At 52.1% G+C, this 20,118-nt stretch overlaps 7 protein-coding genes across 7 annotated transcripts; 3 read left to right on the forward strand and 4 right to left on the reverse strand.

The window, feature by feature from the left end:
- Positions 1-979: 979 nt before the first annotated feature.
- On the reverse strand, positions 980-2,728 carry BO80DRAFT_184395 (SYLF and SH3 domain-containing protein). The gene is made up of 4 exons (XM_025714052.1): positions 2,535-2,728; positions 2,352-2,476; positions 1,216-2,282; positions 980-1,151 (listed from the first exon to the last, which is right to left on the reverse strand). Exons 1-4 carry the CDS (start codon positions 2,575-2,577, stop codon positions 1,130-1,132), a joined length of 1,257 nt encoding a protein of 418 aa, XP_025572039.1. The 5' UTR covers positions 2,578-2,728; the 3' UTR covers positions 980-1,129.
- Positions 2,729-3,064: 336 nt separating this feature from the next.
- gem1 (ERMES complex Ca(2+)-binding regulatory GTPase GEM1) lies at positions 3,065-5,537 on the forward strand (the record flags this gene model as incomplete). The annotated part of the gene is made up of 2 exons (XM_025723385.1): positions 3,065-3,084; positions 3,393-5,537. 2 exons carry the CDS (start codon positions 3,065-3,067, stop codon positions 5,308-5,310), a joined length of 1,938 nt encoding a protein of 645 aa, XP_025572040.1. The 3' UTR covers positions 5,311-5,537.
- A 1-nt stretch (position 5,538) lies between these two features.
- On the reverse strand, positions 5,539-6,260 carry BO80DRAFT_184650 (uncharacterized protein). Its single transcript, XM_025714053.1, has one exon. It carries the CDS (start codon positions 6,138-6,140, stop codon positions 5,739-5,741), a length of 402 nt encoding a protein of 133 aa, XP_025572041.1. The 5' UTR covers positions 6,141-6,260; the 3' UTR covers positions 5,539-5,738.
- BO80DRAFT_427984 (WD40 repeat domain-containing protein) lies at positions 6,195-8,652 on the forward strand. The gene is made up of 6 exons (XM_025720147.1): positions 6,195-6,559; positions 6,651-7,593; positions 7,660-7,945; positions 8,005-8,202; positions 8,252-8,327; positions 8,390-8,652. Exons 1-6 carry the CDS (start codon positions 6,484-6,486, stop codon positions 8,509-8,511), a joined length of 1,701 nt encoding a protein of 566 aa, XP_025572042.1. The 5' UTR covers positions 6,195-6,483; the 3' UTR covers positions 8,512-8,652.
- Positions 8,653-9,742: 1,090 nt separating this feature from the next.
- Positions 9,743-10,922, reverse strand: BO80DRAFT_184662 (GPI anchored serine-threonine rich family protein). The gene is made up of 5 exons (XM_025714056.1): positions 10,702-10,922; positions 10,564-10,642; positions 10,370-10,501; positions 10,207-10,310; positions 9,743-9,978 (listed from the first exon to the last, which is right to left on the reverse strand). The coding sequence occupies exons 1-5, from the start codon at positions 10,754-10,756 to the stop codon at positions 9,836-9,838; spliced, it is 513 nt and encodes a 170-aa protein (XP_025572043.1). The 5' UTR covers positions 10,757-10,922; the 3' UTR covers positions 9,743-9,835.
- A 2,116-nt stretch (positions 10,923-13,038) lies between these two features.
- On the reverse strand, positions 13,039-15,007 carry BO80DRAFT_184658 (cation:proton antiporter). The gene is made up of 2 exons (XM_025714055.1): positions 13,842-15,007; positions 13,039-13,795 (listed from the first exon to the last, which is right to left on the reverse strand). The coding sequence occupies exons 1-2, from the start codon at positions 14,892-14,894 to the stop codon at positions 13,079-13,081; spliced, it is 1,770 nt and encodes a 589-aa protein (XP_025572044.1). The 5' UTR covers positions 14,895-15,007; the 3' UTR covers positions 13,039-13,078.
- Positions 15,008-16,490: 1,483 nt separating this feature from the next.
- BO80DRAFT_184654 (uncharacterized protein) lies at positions 16,491-19,185 on the forward strand. The gene has a single exon (XM_025714054.1). The coding sequence runs from the start codon at positions 16,588-16,590 to the stop codon at positions 18,817-18,819; it is 2,232 nt and encodes a 743-aa protein (XP_025572045.1). The 5' UTR covers positions 16,491-16,587; the 3' UTR covers positions 18,820-19,185.
- The last annotated feature ends 933 nt before the right edge of the window (positions 19,186-20,118 follow it).

Consider the following 20,118-nt stretch of genomic DNA (forward strand, 5'->3'; position numbering starts at 1 on the left):
AGATTGCACTGCATACATATATGTTTTCATTGCCTTTCTCATGGCGATTCCATCGGCACTGATCATCCCGTCTTCCAACATAGATCGACAGGGATAGCCGCCGTTTTCTTGCTTCAAACCGCGTGCCGCTCTCTTTGCCGACTGTTTAACCGACCTCGCCTGAGTCATTCGTAATCTTCAGCAGGTGCAGCTGACGTGCCTCTTTGCAAAGCTCCATCCTCGTATGATTAGGAGAGACTGGCTATATGCCATCAGATTCCCCCAAGTCACAGCCGAGAAAGAACAGTCAGGTTGGCAACTAGCAGTGTGCTCAATCGCGTTGCTGCGTTGTTTCTCGCGTGAGACCCACGCGAGTCTCGTGCCTTGTGTTCCTGACCTCCATTGGTCGAACGGGCCTCTCCCGATGACTTCGGGATGCTGCTGAGGGGCTTGGTCTAAAAGTCCAATGGCCCAAGTGAATGGTCGTGGTCGAGTTCTATCATTGCACGCCAATACCCCGAAGAATGTACATATGCTGATGCGATGAGCAGGGAACCTGGGTCTCTTTAGGACCTTGGCTGCTCACGACAACTTGATAATCCCCGGACCTTTCATCGGCAGCCACCCGTTCGTTTGTCTAACTCCATCATCCCTTGCAAGGGATGGGAGCATATCGGCCAAGCAGCCGGTCTAGTGGCCTAAAACCTATCCAATCAACCAGCCCATTTGCACGGCAACAAAGAGGGGAAATGCCATTTTTATTGTGGAACCGGAAGGTCAAAACAAAGCAGGGACAGAGTCTTATGTATACCCAAAGGCGGTCAAAACACTATCGCACCCGCATATACTGAAGCCAAACCATCGCCAAGAAAACAGACACAGGTGCGAGCTTCCCATTTCGTCACTTATTCGTTCAAGGTCACCCCGAATTTGCTGGTCAATCCAACTGGCAACTCCGGCACTTACACAAGAAAGCCGAAAAAAAATCTCTGGAACAAAATAAAACTAGAGGGGGGTGTCCTGAAAGACGGCTTGCGGGCTGATATCAGACATGAAGAACATAGAAACGTCCGTAATGGAAACAAAGCATAAAAGGCAGTTGCATCGTCAAAGATCATTCCGCATGAGGCGAACTAGGGTGAGAGGTCTCCTAGGCAGTGTCGACATAATTACTGAGTGCGATTGATTAGCTTCACGGACAAGACGCCTGGTGTCTGGAATTGCGAATCCGCTTACCTTGGGAAAATGCCCACCCGGTCTCCGATCCGCCCAGTCCACCAGTCCTCTTTCTTCTCAGTCCTTTTGAGAATGGTGATGACGTCCCCTTTCTTAAAACCCAAGTCACCTTCCTGGTCCGCGTCGAACGTGTACAGCGCGATGGCCTGATCCTGGCGTAGAGTAGGAGCTGCCCCTGTCCGCTGGCCAAAGACCGGTTTAGGAGCTGTGGGCCGGCTGGGCTTGCGGTCAGAGTAGACATAGTCTTCCTCTATCGGGGCAGTGTTGCTCCGGCTGCGGGTGAATGAGTCGGATGTGTCGGTGCGACCGCTGTACCGAGTAGTGGAGGACCGACTCAGCCCTCCAGCAGGTCGATCGTAAATATCGTCCGCCCATGTGTTTGCACGGCGTGGTCGGTCTCTGAGGTCGTCTGAGCCCGAGCCACTGAGCCCAGTGCGCTCGCGCCTTACTCCTTCCCCGTACGCCTCGCCCCGGCGACCCTCCCATACCACATCATCATGGCTATCATCGTAGACAGGGATGTCATTATACATCGCTCCACCGGACCGAGAATTGCCATAGAAGGCACGCGAGTTCAAAACACTCAGGAGAGGATCCGCGCCCGGTGGGGGGCGAATGGTTCCGCTGAGGAGCTGACGTGCCGACACCCGACTGTTGTACATCTTTTCGTTCGCATCCTTACGTTCCACCAGCATGCTTCCCTCCAAGCTGACACCTGCAAATAGACCCTTGGTCTTCGAGTATGAGAACACCGCTGCCACACCCTTCGTGCTAGCCGCACCAGCGGCCTCTGCGTTTCGTCCGACCGGTCCAGCAGCAATCGAAACGTTTCCACCGAGCGTCAGGGTTCCGACCTGCGAGAAAGTCCGAACGGCGGCGGCATCGTTTAAGATAAAGACGAAGTCCGTCAACTCAAATCCGATCTGACCTCCAAATCCAGCACCAGCAGTTGCGATGGCCGACGGAGCAGACCAGGTGCCGTCAGCTAGTCGAGCGACAACGACACCAGAACCAAAACGAGCTGAGCCCAAAAAGCCAGCTTTCAGGACCGTGAGAATGGCAAGGCCCTAAAAGAAGAAGCGATCAGTTGCGGTGCGACTTGAGAGCTATGGGCAAGGTGTTGGTTTGCTAATTACCTTAGCACCTGCTAGAATCTCTGGAGGAATAACTTTGTCAGGCCCAAATGCTTGTCGTGGATCGACGAAGGAGGCAAGAATTTTGCCCGCCTTTCTACACTCGCCTGTCTGGTTGTTAGTCCCAGCTGAACCACCTGTCAAGGAATTGCGGGGAAATTGAAAGGAAAGTGGCGCGAAACATACTTCCTAAAGATGAAGGCAACGGATTATGGATTCCGAGAGGCATTTTGACTATGCGCGTCGGAGAAGTAAGAGGACGGAGACAGGGAAGGGGGTAGAGCGAGAGAGTTGGGAGAGAAGGATGTTGATAGTAGTAGGATGCGCTGCGAAGGCTGTTCGTCTCTATGGTAGGGAGCGACCGGAAGTGGAACCCAGATGACGGCTGACACCGACTGCGGTTCGCAAACGATAAGGAAGATCTGTTATCCAAACTCTGCACCACACGACGACCCCGTGGAGTGTTAGGAGCGAGTACAGCTGGTTCTCGCAGTAGTATGTTCCTGTGCGATGAATAATATACTTCTCTGACTCATGGGAGCCAACAGCCGTTGGAATTGGGAGGGTAGCACCTCCCGCGAGCGGAAGAGCATTCGGTCAGTTCATTAATACGGGGAGTGTGGCTGGGGCCGCTTCGACCAGCTTCTTCCCTCGGTTGGATCGTGGTAGCTCGCCGGCCCAGTTCACTGGGACTGGCTCTCATGGAAATGAATCCAATGGATTCCATCTTCCCACTGTGAGTTTCCCTGATTGTTTCATCCCCTCTGTTCGTCAAGCCACTCAAGGAAGAAGTTCCGACCGACCGGAACCTGAGGCTGCAAGGACGGCACTGCCACCGCCGAGGCTCCGATGATCATCGCAATCCCAGCCGACCGTCCCTAGTGACATCGTTCTCGATTGGCCTGGGCTCCAATCGGTTTGGCCTCGATAACACGCATCTCTCAAGGCATGTCCCAATAAACCGGATAGGGCGTCGTCCATCGCCTTTTATCTTTCCGATCACAAATGGCTACAGGTTCGATGTGCATATGTCGAATACCCTAGTAACCCATCTGCTAACGGTCCTCCAGTGCGTATCTGCGTCTGTGGTGATGAGGGCACTGGCAAGTCCAGCCTCATAACCTCCCTGGTGAAGGGGGTTTTCGTTACGAATAAAATCCAGCCTATCCTACCTCAAATCACAATTCCTCCCACGATCGGTACCCCCGAGAATGTCACGACAACGACGGTGGTGGACACCTCCTCTCTTCCGCAGGAGCGTAATAATCTGGCCAGGGAAATCCGGAAGTCAAACGTGATTCTACTCGTATATTCGGATCATTACAGCTATGAGAGGGTCGCTCTATTCTGGCTGCCATATTTCCGCTCTCTGGGAGTCAATGTCCCCGTGGTTCTATGTGCGAACAAGTCCGATCTCGCCGCAGACCATACCGAGGCCCAGGTCATCGAGGAGGAAATGCTGCCATTGATGGCGGAGTTCAAGGAAATTGACTCTTGCATCCGCACCAGTGCCCGTGAGCATCGGAATGTCAATGAGGCCTTCTTTCTCTGCCAGAAGGCGGTTACCCATCCGATCGCGCCGCTGTTCGACTCTAAAGAATCCTCCCTGAAGCCGGCAGCCATCGCGGCGTTGCAGCGGATCTTTTACCTCAGTGATAAGGATAGGGATGGTTACCTTTCCGATAAGGAGATCAAGGAATTTCAGATGAGATGCTTTGAGAAGCCATTGAGTGAGGAGGATTTGATCCACATCAAGGAGACTATCCAGAGGACGCATCCTCACTCAGTCACTACTTCAGGTATCGACTGTCGCGGCTTCATACAATTAAACAAGATGTACGCGGAAAAGGGTCGTCATGAGACAGTCTGGATTATCTTAAGAGCATTCCAGTATACGGATAATTTATCATTGCAGGAAAACTTCCTCCACCCAAGGTTTGATGTGCCCCCTTATGCGTCAGCCGAGCTCTCACCTGAAGGGTACCGGTTCTTCGTCAATCTCTTCCTTCTCTCGGACAAGGACAACGATGGAGGTCTGAATGATGCTGAGCTGGCATCGCTGTTCGCGCCGACGCCAGGATTGCCGGCTTCCTGGGCGGACGGTTCCTTCCCATCCTCCACCGTTCGCAATGAAGCTGGACATGTCACGCTCCAAGGATGGCTGGCGCAATGGAGTATGACTACATTCACGTCGCCCAAGACGACACTGGAGTATCTAGCTTACCTGGGGTTCGAGTCATCCGACCGGAGCAACCTCTCCACCACAGCAGCCCTCAAGGTTACGCGGCCACGGAAGCGACGAAGGCGACCTGGTCGGGTGGGGCGCAATGTTGTCCTTGGCCACGTTCTTGGAGCTGCAGGCTCGGGCAAATCTGCGCTCCTCGATGCTTTCCTCTCCCGCGGATTCAGCACCACGTATCACCCAACCATTCAGCCTCGAACCGCTGTTAACACGGTTGAGCTTCCAGGGGGCAAGCAATGCTATCTCATTCTGGACGAACTCGGAGAGCTGGAACCGGCCATTCTCGAAAATCAGGTGAAACTGCTGGATCAGTGCGATGTCATCGTGTACACGTATGACTCGTCGGATCCCGATTCCTTCGCATACATCCCTGCACTGCGTGCCAAATATCCTCACTTGGAGGAGCTACCGAGTGTGTTTATTGCTCTTAAGGCAGATTTGGATCGGACCACCCAGCGGGCAGAACATCAGCCCCACGAGTATACCGCCATGTTGAATATGTCGAGCCCGCCCCTACATGTCAGCGCCACCTGGAGTTCCATCCAGGAGGTGTTTGTCCACATCGCAGAAGCCGCCATGGAGCCCAGTACGGCCTTCCCGCGCAGCGAGGAAGACGTCGAGGGCAAATGGATGGCGTGGGGGATCGCTCTCGGGGCGGTGGTTTGCGCCGGAGCGGCGGCGGTTATGATATGGCGGCGGGTCAGTGGTAGCGGGGGGTGAGGGGAAGTCAGTCCGGCGATAATAGAATTTCTGTGGAGTTAGATAGATACCCTTGATTCTTTATCGTCTAAATGCCTGGGGCTACCTAGGATACGATTTATCATTATTGCTCGCACGCATGGTGAGTTTAACCGGGGAAGCATAATAAACGGCCTAATTCCGGCGGGTGATCCACTTTTCATTTCAATGTGCCATGTCGGTAACAACAATGGAGAAGCGTAATAGGATCGTGTGCCCGGCGTGGGATTGACTTTGGGCTATGACGACTAGTGGGATTCTTGCGCCCGTTAGCAGCGCTGGGAGTGAAGGCTGAGCCTCTGAGGCCTGGCAGATGGCGGCCGGCCCCACGCGTCAACGTGAACGAACCCCGGAATGACCTCCCGCTCCCTCTTCTCTGGCTTCAAATCCCCGTCAGTCTCTCCCCAGGTTCAAGGCCCTTGCGCAGCGTCGTGTTCGGCGTATCTCCTAATCTCCGTCTTCATCTCCAACTCTGGGGTATTTAATCCAACCAGATCCAGCATCTCTCGAATCCTCGTGAAATCCTCCACGAGGTTGCCCACCCCCGCTCCGATCGATCCCTCGTCCGAGCCGGTAGCCCTCGCAGAGACCCGATCCCCGGTCCCGCCGTGTCTTGCACGACAACGACTTGCTTCCTCCGTCCGCCCCGATCGCAGTGCCAGGCACATGCCAGCCCTTCTCTCTGGACTCATCCAGCCATAACCTAGCAACGTTACGAGCCACCCTGAGTGGCACCGTCTAGGGTGCCGCTCTTGGGGGGAGGGAAACTCCGAGTCCCAACGACGATTGCCTGTCGAGAGCCTATCGCGCATTCCCAGGCCCCTGTCACACCACCCCCGAAATCCTTTTTAATTTACTAGCTGGCCAGTGTGTCTGCTGTCGCATCCGCAGCCATGTTGTAAGACTCGCCCCAATCCAGCTGAGGCCTGGTTATCAGCGTCTTTGGTCCCTTATCTCCGCCTCGTGGGCGCATCATAGGCCGGTGTTGGATTCCCTGGTGGTCAAACAGCGCTACAGCCCTTCAGCCCTACTTGCGCTGTGATGACGACTCTTTTGCGTCCCTTCTTGTGGCTGACCCGTTGAATCAGCGTCCTTCCCCCACCTCCGCCTCGCTACACCGTCCCCGTCGCTTATGCGGCCGGAGCGTCGAATGGCATGGCGGTGCCCGTTGTAGAAACCAACAATATACTCAGCCATCCGGAGGGTGGCTGTTCCTTACAAGTCGGTGAAGGTATGTTGCCGAAGCGGTGCGCTTTTGCTCATGCGCGTTGACGCAGGGTCTCATGGAATTGCAGATTGACTGACCCTCATGGCGCCGACAGGTACCTACCACCTCAGAGATAACCTCCACTTGGCCACGCCTCCTCCTCATCCCTCCGAAGCCCCCGTTGTGAATCCCAATCCGCTCGCGACCGTTCCGACCCCTCCGACAGCCGGCGTCAAGCTCTCACTAGTTAGCATTGGTAGCCGGGTCAAGACTCCCAACCCCCCTCTGAACGGAGCCGGAACTGCACCTCTGTTTGGAGAGGGCAACCCAGCTTTGGCGGCCCCAGTTGTGAAGGAAGGGTTGAAGAGACGGAAACCAAAGAACAACATCATAAAGAGCAGCTCGTCATTCGTTTCGCGAGTCATCACACATGAAGCGGCCACGAAACGATTGAACGATCGAAATCCGGACGGGCTTTTCGCCTTTGCCAACATCAACCGAGCGTTCCAGTGGCTAGACCTCAGTGCAAAGCAGAAGGAAGAACCCGTCACCAAGATACTGTTCACCAGAGCGCACATGATCAGCCACGACATTAATGAGCTGACCAAGAGCTCGTCACACATAGACGTTGTCATGGGTTCGTCGGCTGGCGACATCATATGGTACGAGCCGATCTCGCAGAAATACGCGCGGATCAACAAGAACGGAGTCGTCAATAATTCTCCTGTGACCCATATCAGATGGATACCGGGTTCGGAGACTCTCTTCATGGCCGCCCATGCCGATGGCCAATTGGTGGTATACGACAAGGAGAAAGAGGATGCCCTTTTCACACCAGAGCTGAGCAGTCCGTCTGTTGAGATGGTGAAGTCGCCGGGCCGACAACCACTGCAGATCTTGAAATCCGTCAACTCCAGGAACCAGAAAACGAATCCGGTTGCGCTGTGGAAACTTGCGAACCAGAAGATCTCACAATTTGCCTTCTCTCCGGACCGCAGACACCTGGCTGTCGTCCTGGAGGATGGCTCGCTGCGAGTAATGGATTACCTTAAGGAAGAGTACGCTGCGGTTCCAATTATAGTCCCCTTGCTAGGATAGCAACATGCGAGCTGACATTGTGCTAGGGTTTTGGATATTTTCCGGAGCTACTATGGCGGACTGATTTGCGTCTGCTGGTCGCCCGACGGCAAATACATAGTCACCGGAGGCCAGGACGATCTGGTGACGATCTGGTCATTGCCAGAGCGCAAAATTGTCGCACGTTGTCAGGGCCATAACTCCTGGGTCTCTGCGGTAGCTTTTGACCCGTGGCGCTGCGATGAACGGACATACCGGTTTGGTAGCGTCGGTGACGATTGTCGATTGTTGTTGTGGGATTTCAGCGTGGGAATGCTGCACCGTCCTAGGGTAGTACGTTTCTCACCGATTCTCAACGTGACATGGCTATTATACTGACCAGGTTATAACAGCATCAAGTCAGCGCCCGCCAACGCACCAGCATGGTAGTTCCCAACACCCAACAATACAACCGCCATCGAGCCGACAGCGGAGCAAACCGAATGAGGTCCGATTCCCAAGAAACCGCGAACACGTACAACAGTTACGATCCCACCGTTCGTCATCCTGTTGAGCCCAGGGCGCGAACAGCCCTCCTCCCACCGATCATGGTAATCCACATCCTGCAGCTTTCTGCCCTATAGAAGCTAACCCAAGTAGTCTAAAATTGTCGGCGAAGACCCGATTTGCTGGCTAGGATTCCAAGAAGACTCTATCATGACCTCTTCTCTTGAAGGTACACGACCTTTCCACATCTCCAGCCTTTATCCTCATACGCTAACAAACCCTCCAACCCAGGCCACATCCGTACCTGGGACCGTCCCCGAGAAGGGATCAACGACAACTACAGTTCTTCGCCGGCGATCAGCGCCAGCATCACCGGGTCTCTCCTCGCTGACTCTATGATGGGATCATTGTGAACACTGCAGCAACACAACACTACCCAAATTGCGGTCGCCCTGACGTAGTGCTATTTCCGTAGCTGCTCTGTAAGAATGCCTGTAAACTTCTAACCAGGAATAATATACCCATTGGAATCAATACCAATACCTACCATGCTTCCATCTGTGGTTGGACAAATACGTAACTGCCATGGCACGGAACCGTAACTTTCATCGATGCATACGATCTATCCATCCAATCCACCCACCACATTCCTTGTTTGGCTTTCGTATCGGGACGGGATTCTCCCAAACTTTCTCAGACCGTGTCAGTTAAAATAGTACCTGTCACACACATACCCACGCACCCAGTTACGCCGAATATCTTCCTTTCTCTTCCTTACCTCTCCCACATTAACCTATCGACTACTCCATACTACCTAGCCAAAGTCCTCCCAATCATGTGTAACAGTTACACCTCTCCATACCAGTGAAATGACACCCTTTGTAACCCCCACCACCACTACCACAAGGCGAGCGAGAGGCATCATTAGGCAGCTACATATGTACCAAACAGGCTACAATGTACGGTCAGTCAGTTGGATTCCCAATCGGGCTGGTGTAAGTAGCACGGGATAAATACTACGGAAGAATCTGTGACATGTTCGATGATTATGCGAGTGTGTCAATGAGTTAGAGGGACTAGTGAAGTTAGTTTGGGATATTGATTATTTGCATGTATGTGTGTATGTATGTGTGTATGTATGTACGGGTGGGGCTGTGCTTGGTTGTTGGTAATTGATGGTCGGGGAGTATGATGAGTGGTAGATGATATCGTGTGGTTACTGTAGATGCAGTGTCCTCCTTGCAGGATATTGAGTTTGCAGTCTGCCAATGCCGTGTATGGCTATGAGTTTCGCGATAGGTTATTATGCCGCTTTGGAGGGGGAAAAGATTGGTTGGATTAATGATAAGGTAAGTAGAGAATGTAATAATAGTGCCATGAAATCCATCCATACATCATTTGAAACTATAATATCATCAAGAGAACCATATAATGTACCAGATCGTTTCACTCGTGTGAAGACATAAAGGATAGACAATAAGAAAGGGGGAATGTTTCGGGGAAGGGGGATCAAGGCAGAGGGGTAATAGCAAATATGACTGGCGTCACTCATCGCGGAAATATCATGACGCCAGCTGATTTACCTGCGTGCCATGTTTTAAATTTGGGTCGATCGTGCGAGGGAACGACGGAGGGTCGGGTCGGGTCGGGTCGGTTCGGTTTCGATTCGGGAATCGTCATCGATCGCGTCTCTGACCGCTGACCGGATCGTGTAACGCGAAGTACCTGTTCTTTCACTTACAGCATCTCACCGAGGACGCCCATCGCGAGCGCGCCAAAAACAGCGACGGAACCAGAGAGGGGACCGGTGTACGAGGCGGATCCGGCGGACGAGGTGGACGCGGCAGCGGTCTGAGTGGCGCTGGTGGTGGCGGAGGAAGCTGTGGTGAGGGAAGACGAGGTGGTTAGTCTCATTCGTGTTGCACCCTGTATGTACTCACCCAATCTTGCGGAGCTGGAGGGGGTGGTGCTAGATGATGGTGAAGTAGTCTGGTGGTTGATGCAGGGACGGGAAGTGGTTCTTGTGATAGTGGTGCTGGTGCTTGGGCGGATACATGGTGCTGGTGCTGATGATGTTGATGGTGATGATGAAATAGAATTTTCCTTACTTGTCTCAACCTTGCCAACCTTGGTCACATTGAACTGCTGGGACTGGCTCAGAATGCCGGTGTTCGTGGTGGTGTTGGATTCGGCATTGAGTTGATAGCCGTTACTATGCGCATTGATTAGAGTCGGATCACAGACAGGCGACTGGGTTCTGAGCAAACGTACGCAACCGGGATCCCGGTGACTTTGTCCACGGTGTAAGAGTTGTCAGAGGTCTTGACATTGGCGATCTGCTTGCTGACATTGGGTTGGCTGTTCATGTTGACGAGCACGATGGTGAAGTTCGAAGGGTCGGATCTGATGCGAGGCCAAGCTCAGTTTCATTGATTGCTTTGTAACAGTTGGTAGATGGCTCTTACGCAACGGTCGTCCACTTGATGGTGTAAGACTTGCTAAAGTCCACCTGGTCGCCGGCCATAGGCTGGGTGATTGTAATGGCTATGGCATGCTGGCGTTAATCCAACGACGTTCTAATATCGGATCATGGAGGTTCATACCAGAGGCCGAAGCAGCGAATGCCACAAGGGAGATAAGAATGTTGATGAAACGCATTTTGATCGTCTAAATTGGATAGTTGCGGGTATCACAAGCGAAGGATATGAGGTTCGAAAGTCTTCAATAAGACTAATGACGAGCTAAACGAGCGGTCTCAGGCTACTTGATATATCGAGAAGTTCAATGATCATGAGCAGGGTCGAGGGTGCTTTATAAGTGTAAGGATAAGAGATACACCGCAACAAGCCACCTCATGGCCAGGGTCCATCGTCTACCTGCTTGGGCCGCTTTGTCGCCTCTTACTTTTCCTAGCGCCCCTGTTTCCCCTACAATATTGACCGATAGGAGAGGGGGGAAGGAAGTAGCAGACCCAAAAAGCTAAAAATTGTCTATTTTGGGCACGACTGCTGCCAAGGGCCCGGCTTGCATGCGAGGGGGCCGCAGATGATCTGTCCTGAACCCTCGGTCCTGCGCTCCTCGTCTCCGCCCCAGGAGGCTCCAGGAGCTTTGATCCTGCATAGGACGCGTCTAGGTGGCAGATCTTGATAGTGACTGCAGGGTGGAACCCGATAAGAGTCTCGGCTGATCGAAAGATGATTCGCGCCCAACAAGCACAGGGAGCTCGTGTTGCAGTACGTGCTCGCTTCCAAGGAGAACGAGGGTGATCCTCCTTTCTGAAATATGACGTCTTGTCTCTCCAAGGAGCTCCCCTTGGATGGTGTGCCCCTTTGGTTTGCAATATGTGTGTGGTAGCAACGCAGGGCCACACAAATTGCCGGATAGCTGAGGAAGCTTTCCGATTGCATTCACAGAAGCTTCGATCCGCTACTGCAAGCTACAGCGCAAGGTACATAAGGGTTCACTAGTGCCGATACCCGGCTGGTCTTGACCGGATAACCCGTTAGCCATCCAGTCAATATCGCAGCCAACGCAGAACCAAGATTTAGGAGAAGATCAATGCGGTAAGATTGGCCTTGTTAGCGAAAGAAGCTGTGCCGTTTCCTCGTAAAACAGTGAAACGATTTTTGCGTCCGACCAAGCTCCGTTATTGCACGAGAAGTGATACTAGACAACCAAAGCCAGTGATGAGTATCGGTAAGCATACATTCCTTTGAAGCTGGGAAACACCGCTTACTGTTCTCTTACTGTTGTCTTCAGAAACGGCCTGGAGTTCGCGACCGCGTCCTACACATCACATCCTGTACTAGTGATTAAGGCCATTGGACAAGTCACATCGTGGCGACGCAACAACTCAGCTATTGAATTTTGCTCCATGCAGTAGCTCGGTTGAGACGCGTGTTTGGAGGTACGTGGAAACCCAGGACGACCAGGTAGCTACACGATCAGCATGCATGTGAAGCCTGCTATTATTAGCTGGGCAAAGTCGGTTCGCGAAGCCCGCGCGAGCTTACTTATAAAAGAATATGTACGTCATAAGTCTCAAGGGTCGCGTTTGCTTTTTATAGCTGGTGATCACGATGGTGGTAAAGGCAGGTTGGTGGCACCGACACCTGGTTGGAAACGCTTGAGAAGACGAGATTGACAATAAAACAAACATACCTACCATACCAGGCATGTGATCCATCCCCAACGCAACCGCCAACCTCCACCGACTGCCATCGGAGAGGATGCCGCTTGCATCTCTCACCTTGACATGTCGTTTTCGCTGATAAGAACCTTAATCTCGCGGCCTAATCAGGTATCGGCGCTTTGGACATCACTTATAAAAATCTGATTAACTCGTCTCCTTCCGGGAAGTTTCTGATCGTCTACAGGGAACGTACTCCGTACAGAGCTGTCAGTGAGATATGGACTACGGGGTAGAGTTTCGGTCAATTGAATTGATTAATGACAGGTGCTGTGCTGACATGGACACATATCAAGCCTTAGCTAGCAGGTACCCAGCTACAACATCGATCTATTCAGCAGCCATATCTATATTGAGCCGTATCGGATTGTCAGTGGCATTTTGACCAGTATATCATCTCCGGGGGCGTTTGTGATAGATATATTGTGCCCCCAGATCAACTCTGGTAGTTTCGAAATCCTCACCAAGCATAGGGATAGGTTCCGTTCGGCAACCTGCGTGATGTCTCTGGGGTTTCGGAGTCGATTCCTCCTGTCCACAAAAGGGAAACAGCGCGATTTCTACAGATATCTAGTGCATCTAATATCACTAGTTCCGTCACTCGTTGGCCTTATTTACTCTACGGCTTCCTTCTATTCTCCGTCCAGGAATAGGACCTGGGGCAGTCGCCCACCAAAACATCGGCTCATGCGAGCTGCAGCCGGATGTTGACCGTTGCCAAAACTCACTGCCAATCCTGGAAGCCTGGAAGAGCCGCATGGTTGTCTCCACCCTACCAAGATTTTGACCCATCAGATACCCCAGACTCCTAAAGGATCTGGACCGCCCGAGTTGATGCGTCTTTGCTGCAGAGTTTTGACTCTCTTGACGAGGGTGCCAACGCTTATTGGTCCAATCAAGGTACACAAAGAGATGGCCCAAATAACGACGAGGTAGGCCTCGGAAGAACCACCAGCCGGGCTCTCACCAAAGATCCCCTTTGATTCCGCGAGAGATGCAACGAGATAGCCTACCTCGCCTCGAGCTACCATTGCAAGTCCGAGGATCGACGGGGGATAGAGGGATTTAGGCTTGGGAGGCGAGGAAACGGACGGCGCAGGCTGCCCTGGCTGACCTGCATGTCCTTTCGCAGGTGTATTGGAACCTGCTCCATCATGGCCTTCATGCCCGCCGTTCGAGTCTGGGCCAGATTGTTGTTCTGACTCGTTCCCACGCGCGACAGGCTGTTCTTGAGAGCGGTTATCCGCCTGGCCGTCACGATTGCCCTGATCCTTACTACCCTTTCTTCCATACTCTGCTTTGGGCATATGAGTGCAGAACAACGCCACATAATGACAGGGGGTCGATAAAGCGCGGATCACGTTCGATACTCGTCCGAAGGAGAGTCTAACCAACCATATCCCTGTGACCAACTTTCCAATGGACATGAGAACAGCATAGACTATCCCTTTCCATACCACGATCCCATTGAACATTTCAGTGATGGGGATTGCACATCCAATCGACGCCTGAGTTGCATTAGCATGCCATTCATACGATGAAGAGGTAACTGACAAAGAAGAGAGGCGTCAAAACTCGACTGACAGGTGGGGCGTAGTATTTCTCATACGCCAATTTCCCAGTTGGGGTCTTTTCGTGGGGTATGCTTGGAGCTGCAGGATGCGTGGATCTGCCTTGCATGTCCTGAGCAATGTTTCCACAGCTTGATTCAGCAAAGTCATCAGTATTGCTAGTGACATGGCACTCTCTTTGCAAGTTCCCTTCAAAAAAATCATCAATCCACGAAGTCATGACGCCAGCGAGATACGCAGCGAACAAACTGGATGTTCCTGCGTAAGTGGCCCCGGCTATCAACCCGATCAAGAGGCATGTGTAAACCAGAAAAGCAAACTGGAGCGTCTTCATGACACCCGGTATCATGTCTCTCTTCGCGAAGATCATGCGCAAGATTGGTCCGATGCACAATCTGCATCCCAGCACCACACCTACACCGAATCCAAGGGAAACGATTATGGGTCTAATGACGGTCACTGGACTGAACGAGTTGCTACTTCCGCCGAGGTTTGTAATGATCTGGACCATAACCAGACCCACGACGTCATCTAGCATGGCCGCACTAGTAGTGATTGTACCAAGCCGTGTCTTGATGAGCCTAGTAGTTGAGAGGATGGTGAAAGTGGTGCCCAGACTGGTTGCGCTAAGGGCCGCTCCGGCAGAGAAAGCCTGGAGCGGTGTCGCAGAAACCAGCTTCATGAGGATGAATGATAAAGCCATTGGAGTTCCGATGCCGGTAAGAGCCACGGCAATTGACAAGAAAAGGTTTGCTCTTACGGATGGAAGTGATGTCGACAGACCACCCTCGTATACGAGCATGATCAGACCCAGGTATCCCAGCTGCTGGATCGCTGTTTCTGTATCGCGGTCGAGCCATTTCCCCCCGGGGGTTCCCCAGAGAATGCCGATGAACAGCTGACCTATCAGTCCACAGTATAGGAGCTTGTCCAGGCAGGCATTGACCATGTTCAGAGCTAGAAGAAATCCCGCCAGATTGAGGACTGTGGAAATAGACGGTTCATCGTAAGGCAGAGCTGTCTCACTGACAGCCATACTGGGCTTATCCTTCGAGGTCAAATATGGAGGCAGTACGGACGCAAGAATGCGGCTATATCGGGAAGAGTAGTGGGTTTTGGTGGTTTGTTAGCAGTATCCTGAACACAACAGACTCCATCGGAGATAACGCTAATCCCTATTCAAAGGTCTAGAAAGGACCAGATAGAAAGAAGGATCTTAGACCAGCCGTCGAGTGATAGCAATATTGAGATAGACCTTTGAGATGGACGATGAGGAGAAAAGTCGAGAAAATCGCTGCCAAGTGCTTGTGCCGATGGCGGCTATCGTCCGCCGTAGCCCGGCATCAGGAATCTCCGACAACTTGCTGCATCGTGGCAATGAACTTGGAATACGCAAGACATCCTGGTTCTGGGCTCTGAGATGAGTGGTCGAGTTATATTGTTCATACCGACGGCGTTCTCGCGCTATAAGCAATATGAGCAGCCAGCAGAATGCAGCATACAATTTTCTGCAGACTCTCTCGCATATGCTGATGAGATTCTTCGGCTTCTCTGCTTGCGATAGAGACGACTTGATTAGCCTCGGTGGCTAGGCCTAGAACAATTGGGGGAACAGCCAAGGGAGTCAATTATCTCTACCAATTATACCAGTACCCAGCGTCTACTCAATTTCGCGTGGCGACAACCACGCGAGCGACATAGCCTCTCTGGGGTTTGAGCCTCTGGGTAGAGAGCTACAATTGAGTTATAAGCATATGACGTACCTGCGTTGGCCAATTGTTACACAAGCTGGGTCTGCATAGCCCCTCTATCAGTCGCTAAGAGTTCTCTGCTCGAAGCCTCCGCTTGATGTGCAATGGGAAGTGGGGGTCTGTCTAAGGAACGGGACAAGACGGACCCTGGATCCGATCATCTGAGACGTACTGGGATGCCGCTGGTCAAGAATCTAGGGATGGTGGACCGCCACGAGGGTGCGATGCTCTGCTACAGCTATCTACTGGTCCCGCTCCCCCTCGCAGTTATCGGAATGTTCAATGTGGGCCTGGATTCTGGCGCTAATATGGGTGGACATATGAACGTTGCCAGACCATAACTACTAATTACAGAAACTTCTCTCTGCCAACCCTAAGGACAGGAACATTGTGCTGATACTAGAGGGACAGCTGCCGTTTGTGATCCCCTTGACTTCATATGCTGTCTCGCTCACTTCGAAAGCGGCATCTCAAGTCTCTCTCCGACACCGTGGTACGGGCCCATAGTCGGTGCATTCCTTGGATCGCCATACTGTCTGTGGAATGAAATTGCGCTAAATCACGGAACCCTCAGGATTCCTCACCCTTGCAAGCATTATCCTGAAGAAGCCAAAAGAAACAATGAAGGGGATGTCAACAAACCCAATGTCATGCCGTCAATTGGTTCTCCGCAGAGTGTCTGACAGAAACAGTAACGGAGATGGCTTCTCCAAAGCCCAAACAAATGCAATTCCTGTGGTTGAGCTATGTGTGCTGGCGCAACTCGAGACCGTCGATTCGCCATGCCTTGGAGACACTTTGGCTGTCATAATGCTGGTTTCTCAATATATAAAGCATTTCCTTTCGTCTCCCTTCTTGAGGTTATCCGGCCCTCTCGCGCATCCCAGTCGACCACCAACTGCTTTTCATTCTTTGTCCCCCTTTCGTACTGGTTTAGTCTATCCTTGAAATCCAGACCAGTTTTTGTCTTGAGCCATCATGAAGGCTCAAACAGCCACGCTCATTTTATCTTTCTGCAGCTCTATTCTCGCGGTTCCTATCCACAACCCAAATGCCAAACGTGATCCTTCTCCGAGTAGCCAGCCCCAATGGCCTTCCGATCCTTTTGCAAGCGGATTCCCCTTTACGCCCGACTGGCCCTTTCGCGGGCCCATGGAGGGGCAAAGCCAGGCTAGTGGCGGCATAGCTACGCCTTCTAGCACGCCCTCTAGCCTTCCTTCTGGGGCTCTCCATGGAATCAACCGACCCACGGGCACTGCCGTTCCGAACTTCTCTTCCGACTATCAGCAGTCGCCCGCACCTCCTCACAACACGGCTCCTTCCAGCCCTACTGGGACCTCGGTGGGTACCCCGGGCGGCTATACTGGTGCTGGACAACCTCAGGGACAATCCCAAAGCCAGTACTCCCAAGGCTATCCCACGAATGGTCAGTATCCGGGGGGTTCATCCAGTGGTGCTCCTAGCGGTCAATCCTCCCAGGGCTACCCGTCAAATGGCCAATACTCTGGTGGTTCGTCCATTGGTGCTCCTAGCGGTCAATCCTCCCAGGGCTATCCGTCAAACGGTCAGTATCCCGGGGGTTCATCCAGTGGCGCTCCTAGCAGCCAGTCCTCCCAGGGCTACCCGTCAAATGGTCAGTATCCCGGGGGTTCATCTAGTGGCGCTCCTTCTAGCGGCCAGTCTTCTCAGGGCTATCCAAATGGCCAATACTCTGGTGGTTCGTCCACTGGTGCTCCTAGCGGCCAGTCCTCCCAGGGCTACCCTTCCCATGGCCAGCGCCCAAGTAGTTCGTCTACTAGTGGTGCTTCTAGTGGTAGCCAACACTCCGCAGCCTCATCGCCAAGCAACCAAGCCCCGACAAGCGTCGACTCTGCAGGCGCTTACGAAGACGGATATTATATTGGATACACGACTACGAGCCACGCATCTGGTTATCGGCCGACTAGCACCGCTGCGAGCCAGTACTCAAGTAGCCAGTCTACTGCGGCCCCCACTAGCCAGCACACTGGGTCACCTTCTGGGGGATACTCTTCAACCGGTCAGTCAACTGGGGCTCCCACCAGCCAGCACACTGGATCTCCTTCCGAGGGCTACTCTCCAAGCGGTCAGTCAACTGGGGCTCCCACCGGCCAGCACACTGGGTCATCTTCTGGAGGACACTCTTCAAGCGGTCAGTCAACTGGGGCTCCTACCAGCCAGCACACTGGATCTCCTTCGGGAGGTCAACAATCTGAGGGCTACCCCCCAAGCGGCCAGTACTCAGGAGGTCAGACTACTGGGGCTTCTACCGGCCAGTACCCAAGCAGCCAACACACCGGAGCCCCTTCGGGAGGTCAACAATCCGAGGGTCACCCCTCAAGTGGTCAGTATTCAGGTGGTCAATCTACTGGATCTTCTTCTGGGGGCCAGCATCCTCAAGGCTCCACTTCAGGCGCTCAGTATCCGGGTGGTCAGTCTACCGGAACTTCTTCTGAAACCGGACATAGCACTGGTGATCAGTATACTGAACCTGGATCAAACACCGGATACCCTGGTGGACAGGGAGCTGGAACCTCAAGTAACGGATACCCGAGCACTGGGCACTCTTCGGGCACCTACCCTAATACTGGATATCCCGAGAGTTCTTCTGGCGGGACCAGTTATCCTTCCTCTGGACACACTACGGGAAGCTATCCTGGTACTGGGTCTGCTCAGGGTGCCTCCACTGGGTCGAACTACCCCTCCGGTCAGTCCCATGGCGAATACCCTACTTCTGGACAATCATCTGGACTTTCGAGCAATGGATACCCCGTCGGACAGTCGACTGGTTTGTCAAGCAACGGATACCCCATTGCTGGGCACTCCTCGGGTACTTATCCTAGCACTGGATACTCCAAGGGATCTTCCAGCGGATCCAGCTATCCTTCCTCCGGACACACCACGGGCAACTATCCTTCTTCTGGGTATTCAACGGGTACTTATCCTAGTTCTGGGTCTTCTCAGAACCCTTCGAGCGGATCTAATTACCCTGTTTCTGAGCACTCTACGGGTTCCTACCCTGAGTCGGGATTCTCAGGACATTCAAGTGGATCCAGCTTTCCTTCATCGGGGCACTCCTCAGGCAGCTACCCTGGTTCTGGACAATCCACTGGACCGTGGGGCAACGGATACTCCAACTCGCAATCTCAGGGAGGATCCCATGAATCTTCGCAGGGTCAACATGGCTTTTAAGGTTTTGTGAAGGAATATATGAGAAAATATCTACAGGACACCAGCAAGTTGGCTTAAATGTTAGCAGCGTATTTGATATATCTAATGATAATATGTTACGTTCTTTGTTGTTATTTACGGAGTATCTAACGGTGTTATAATACTCTATCATGCATTCATAGGACAGACGTCTCCCAATGATGAGTAAATACCTATTGATCTACGACAACAGAACGCCAGGCATCCTACGGAGAATGTGAGAGATTATATCATCTCATAGTCCAGAACCAAGTGCATGAATTGCAATGATCGTTCTTATTAAGGGGTGAAACGTAGACTTGACCTATCCAAGAATACAACACAACATCGTTGGCTTCAGAGCGCTAGAATTGAAACATCAGCAAGTCAATCTCCATGACCCGCCGTTATTCCTTAGGAAGTATATATAGCCTATAACTTTGTTCGATGTATCGTCACAAACGGAATATTTCCCTACCCGACACTATATATATCACTCCACCTCCCGCCCACGGCACCATCTGCATCGCGGGAAGTGGCATGGCAATCATTTATATATAAATAGGAACGGAAGCACTAGAGTACGCCACTATTCTACTACTCATTGCCATTAATCAAGTAATATCTCCACAATGAATGAACGGGGTCATTTTCCACCCCGCCCCTTTTAGTGATAACAACAACATATAATCCCACCAGAAGCAGACCAATTTCCAAATCCCCAACCAGGTACAGAGATAATCCCGTCCATATCCTAGATACGTAAGCTAGGTAGGTAGGAGCTAGTATTTGCTTCGTAGATCATACGTAGATATGGAGATAGCTACGGAGTACCTACCACCCCAATCTATTAAACATCAACCCACTTCACATGAGGCATTTAACCCATCCAATGCCCACCCACACTCCATCCCATCAAGCCCCTTTATGCATGTTACATCCCGCTGACACTAACAAACCCCCGGACACCCTAGCAAGCACCCCATCCCTGAAAGTTCATGCAAGGGGGGATTAGACAAGCTTTGCCTATCCAAGGCTTGTTGGGACTTGGCTTTTGGGGAGTTTGGTTCGTCATTGTTGGAGTCCTTATTCAACCGTTTTTCTTGGTTCTAGGTGATATCTGCTATATATACATGAATACTATATATATGATATACATAGTCGAGAATTATAAGGCTGGTGGGGTGAAGGGTTTCTATTTTTATTTCATCAAGGTGTAATCGTCTAGTCTGTATCTTCAGTTTTGTATGTATTTATCGAGCTATGTATGTATTATATTCACGGATGAGAAAAATATCGTAC

The sequence above is a fragment of the Aspergillus ibericus genome (genome assembly GCF_003184845.1).
Source record: "Aspergillus ibericus CBS 121593 unplaced genomic scaffold BO80scaffold_42, whole genome shotgun sequence".
NCBI lineage: Eukaryota > Fungi > Ascomycota > Eurotiomycetes > Eurotiales > Aspergillaceae > Aspergillus > Aspergillus ibericus.

Bases quoted from the DNA above. Each gene is read 5' to 3' on its own strand.
- BO80DRAFT_184650 (XM_025714053.1), bottom strand. From the start codon at position 6,140: ATGCGCGATAGGCTCTCGACAGGCAATCGTCGTTGGGACTCGGAGTTT.
- BO80DRAFT_427984 (XM_025720147.1), top strand. From the start codon at position 6,484: ATGGCGGTGCCCGTTGTAGAAACCAACAATATACTCAGCCATCCGGAG. The intron at 6,560-6,650 runs GTATGTTGCCGA...TGGCGCCGACAG, and splicing joins TTCCTTACAAGTCGGTGAAG to GTACCTACCACCTCAGAGAT. The intron at 8,203-8,251 runs GTAATCCACATC...TAACCCAAGTAG, and splicing joins CCCTCCTCCCACCGATCATG to TCTAAAATTGTCGGCGAAGA.
- BO80DRAFT_184662 (XM_025714056.1), bottom strand. From the start codon at position 10,756: ATGCGTTTCATCAACATTCTTATCTCCCTTGTGGCATTCGCTGCTTCG. The intron at 10,502-10,563 runs GTAAGAGCCATC...GCCTCGCATCAG, and splicing joins ATCAAGTGGACGACCGTTGC to ATCCGACCCTTCGAACTTCA. The intron at 9,979-10,206 runs GTAAGGAAAATT...CCCTCACCACAG, and splicing joins GGTTGGCAAGGTTGAGACAA to CTTCCTCCGCCACCACCAGC.
- BO80DRAFT_184395 (XM_025714052.1), bottom strand. From the start codon at position 2,577: ATGCCTCTCGGAATCCATAATCCGTTGCCTTCATCTTTAGGAA. The intron at 2,477-2,534 runs GTATGTTTCGCG...CAGGTGGTTCAG, and splicing joins GTTGCCTTCATCTTTAGGAA to CTGGGACTAACAACCAGACA. The intron at 2,283-2,351 runs GTAATTAGCAAA...TTCTTCTTTTAG, and splicing joins AGATTCTAGCAGGTGCTAAG to GGCCTTGCCATTCTCACGGT.
- BO80DRAFT_184658 (XM_025714055.1), bottom strand. From the start codon at position 14,894: ATGGCTGTCAGTGAGACAGCTCTGCCTTACGATGAACCGTCTATTTCC. The intron at 13,796-13,841 runs GTCAGTTACCTC...AATGCAACTCAG, and splicing joins TTTTGACGCCTCTCTTCTTT to GCGTCGATTGGATGTGCAAT.
- BO80DRAFT_184654 (XM_025714054.1), top strand. From the start codon at position 16,588: ATGAAGGCTCAAACAGCCACGCTCATTTTATCTTTCTGCAGCTCTATT.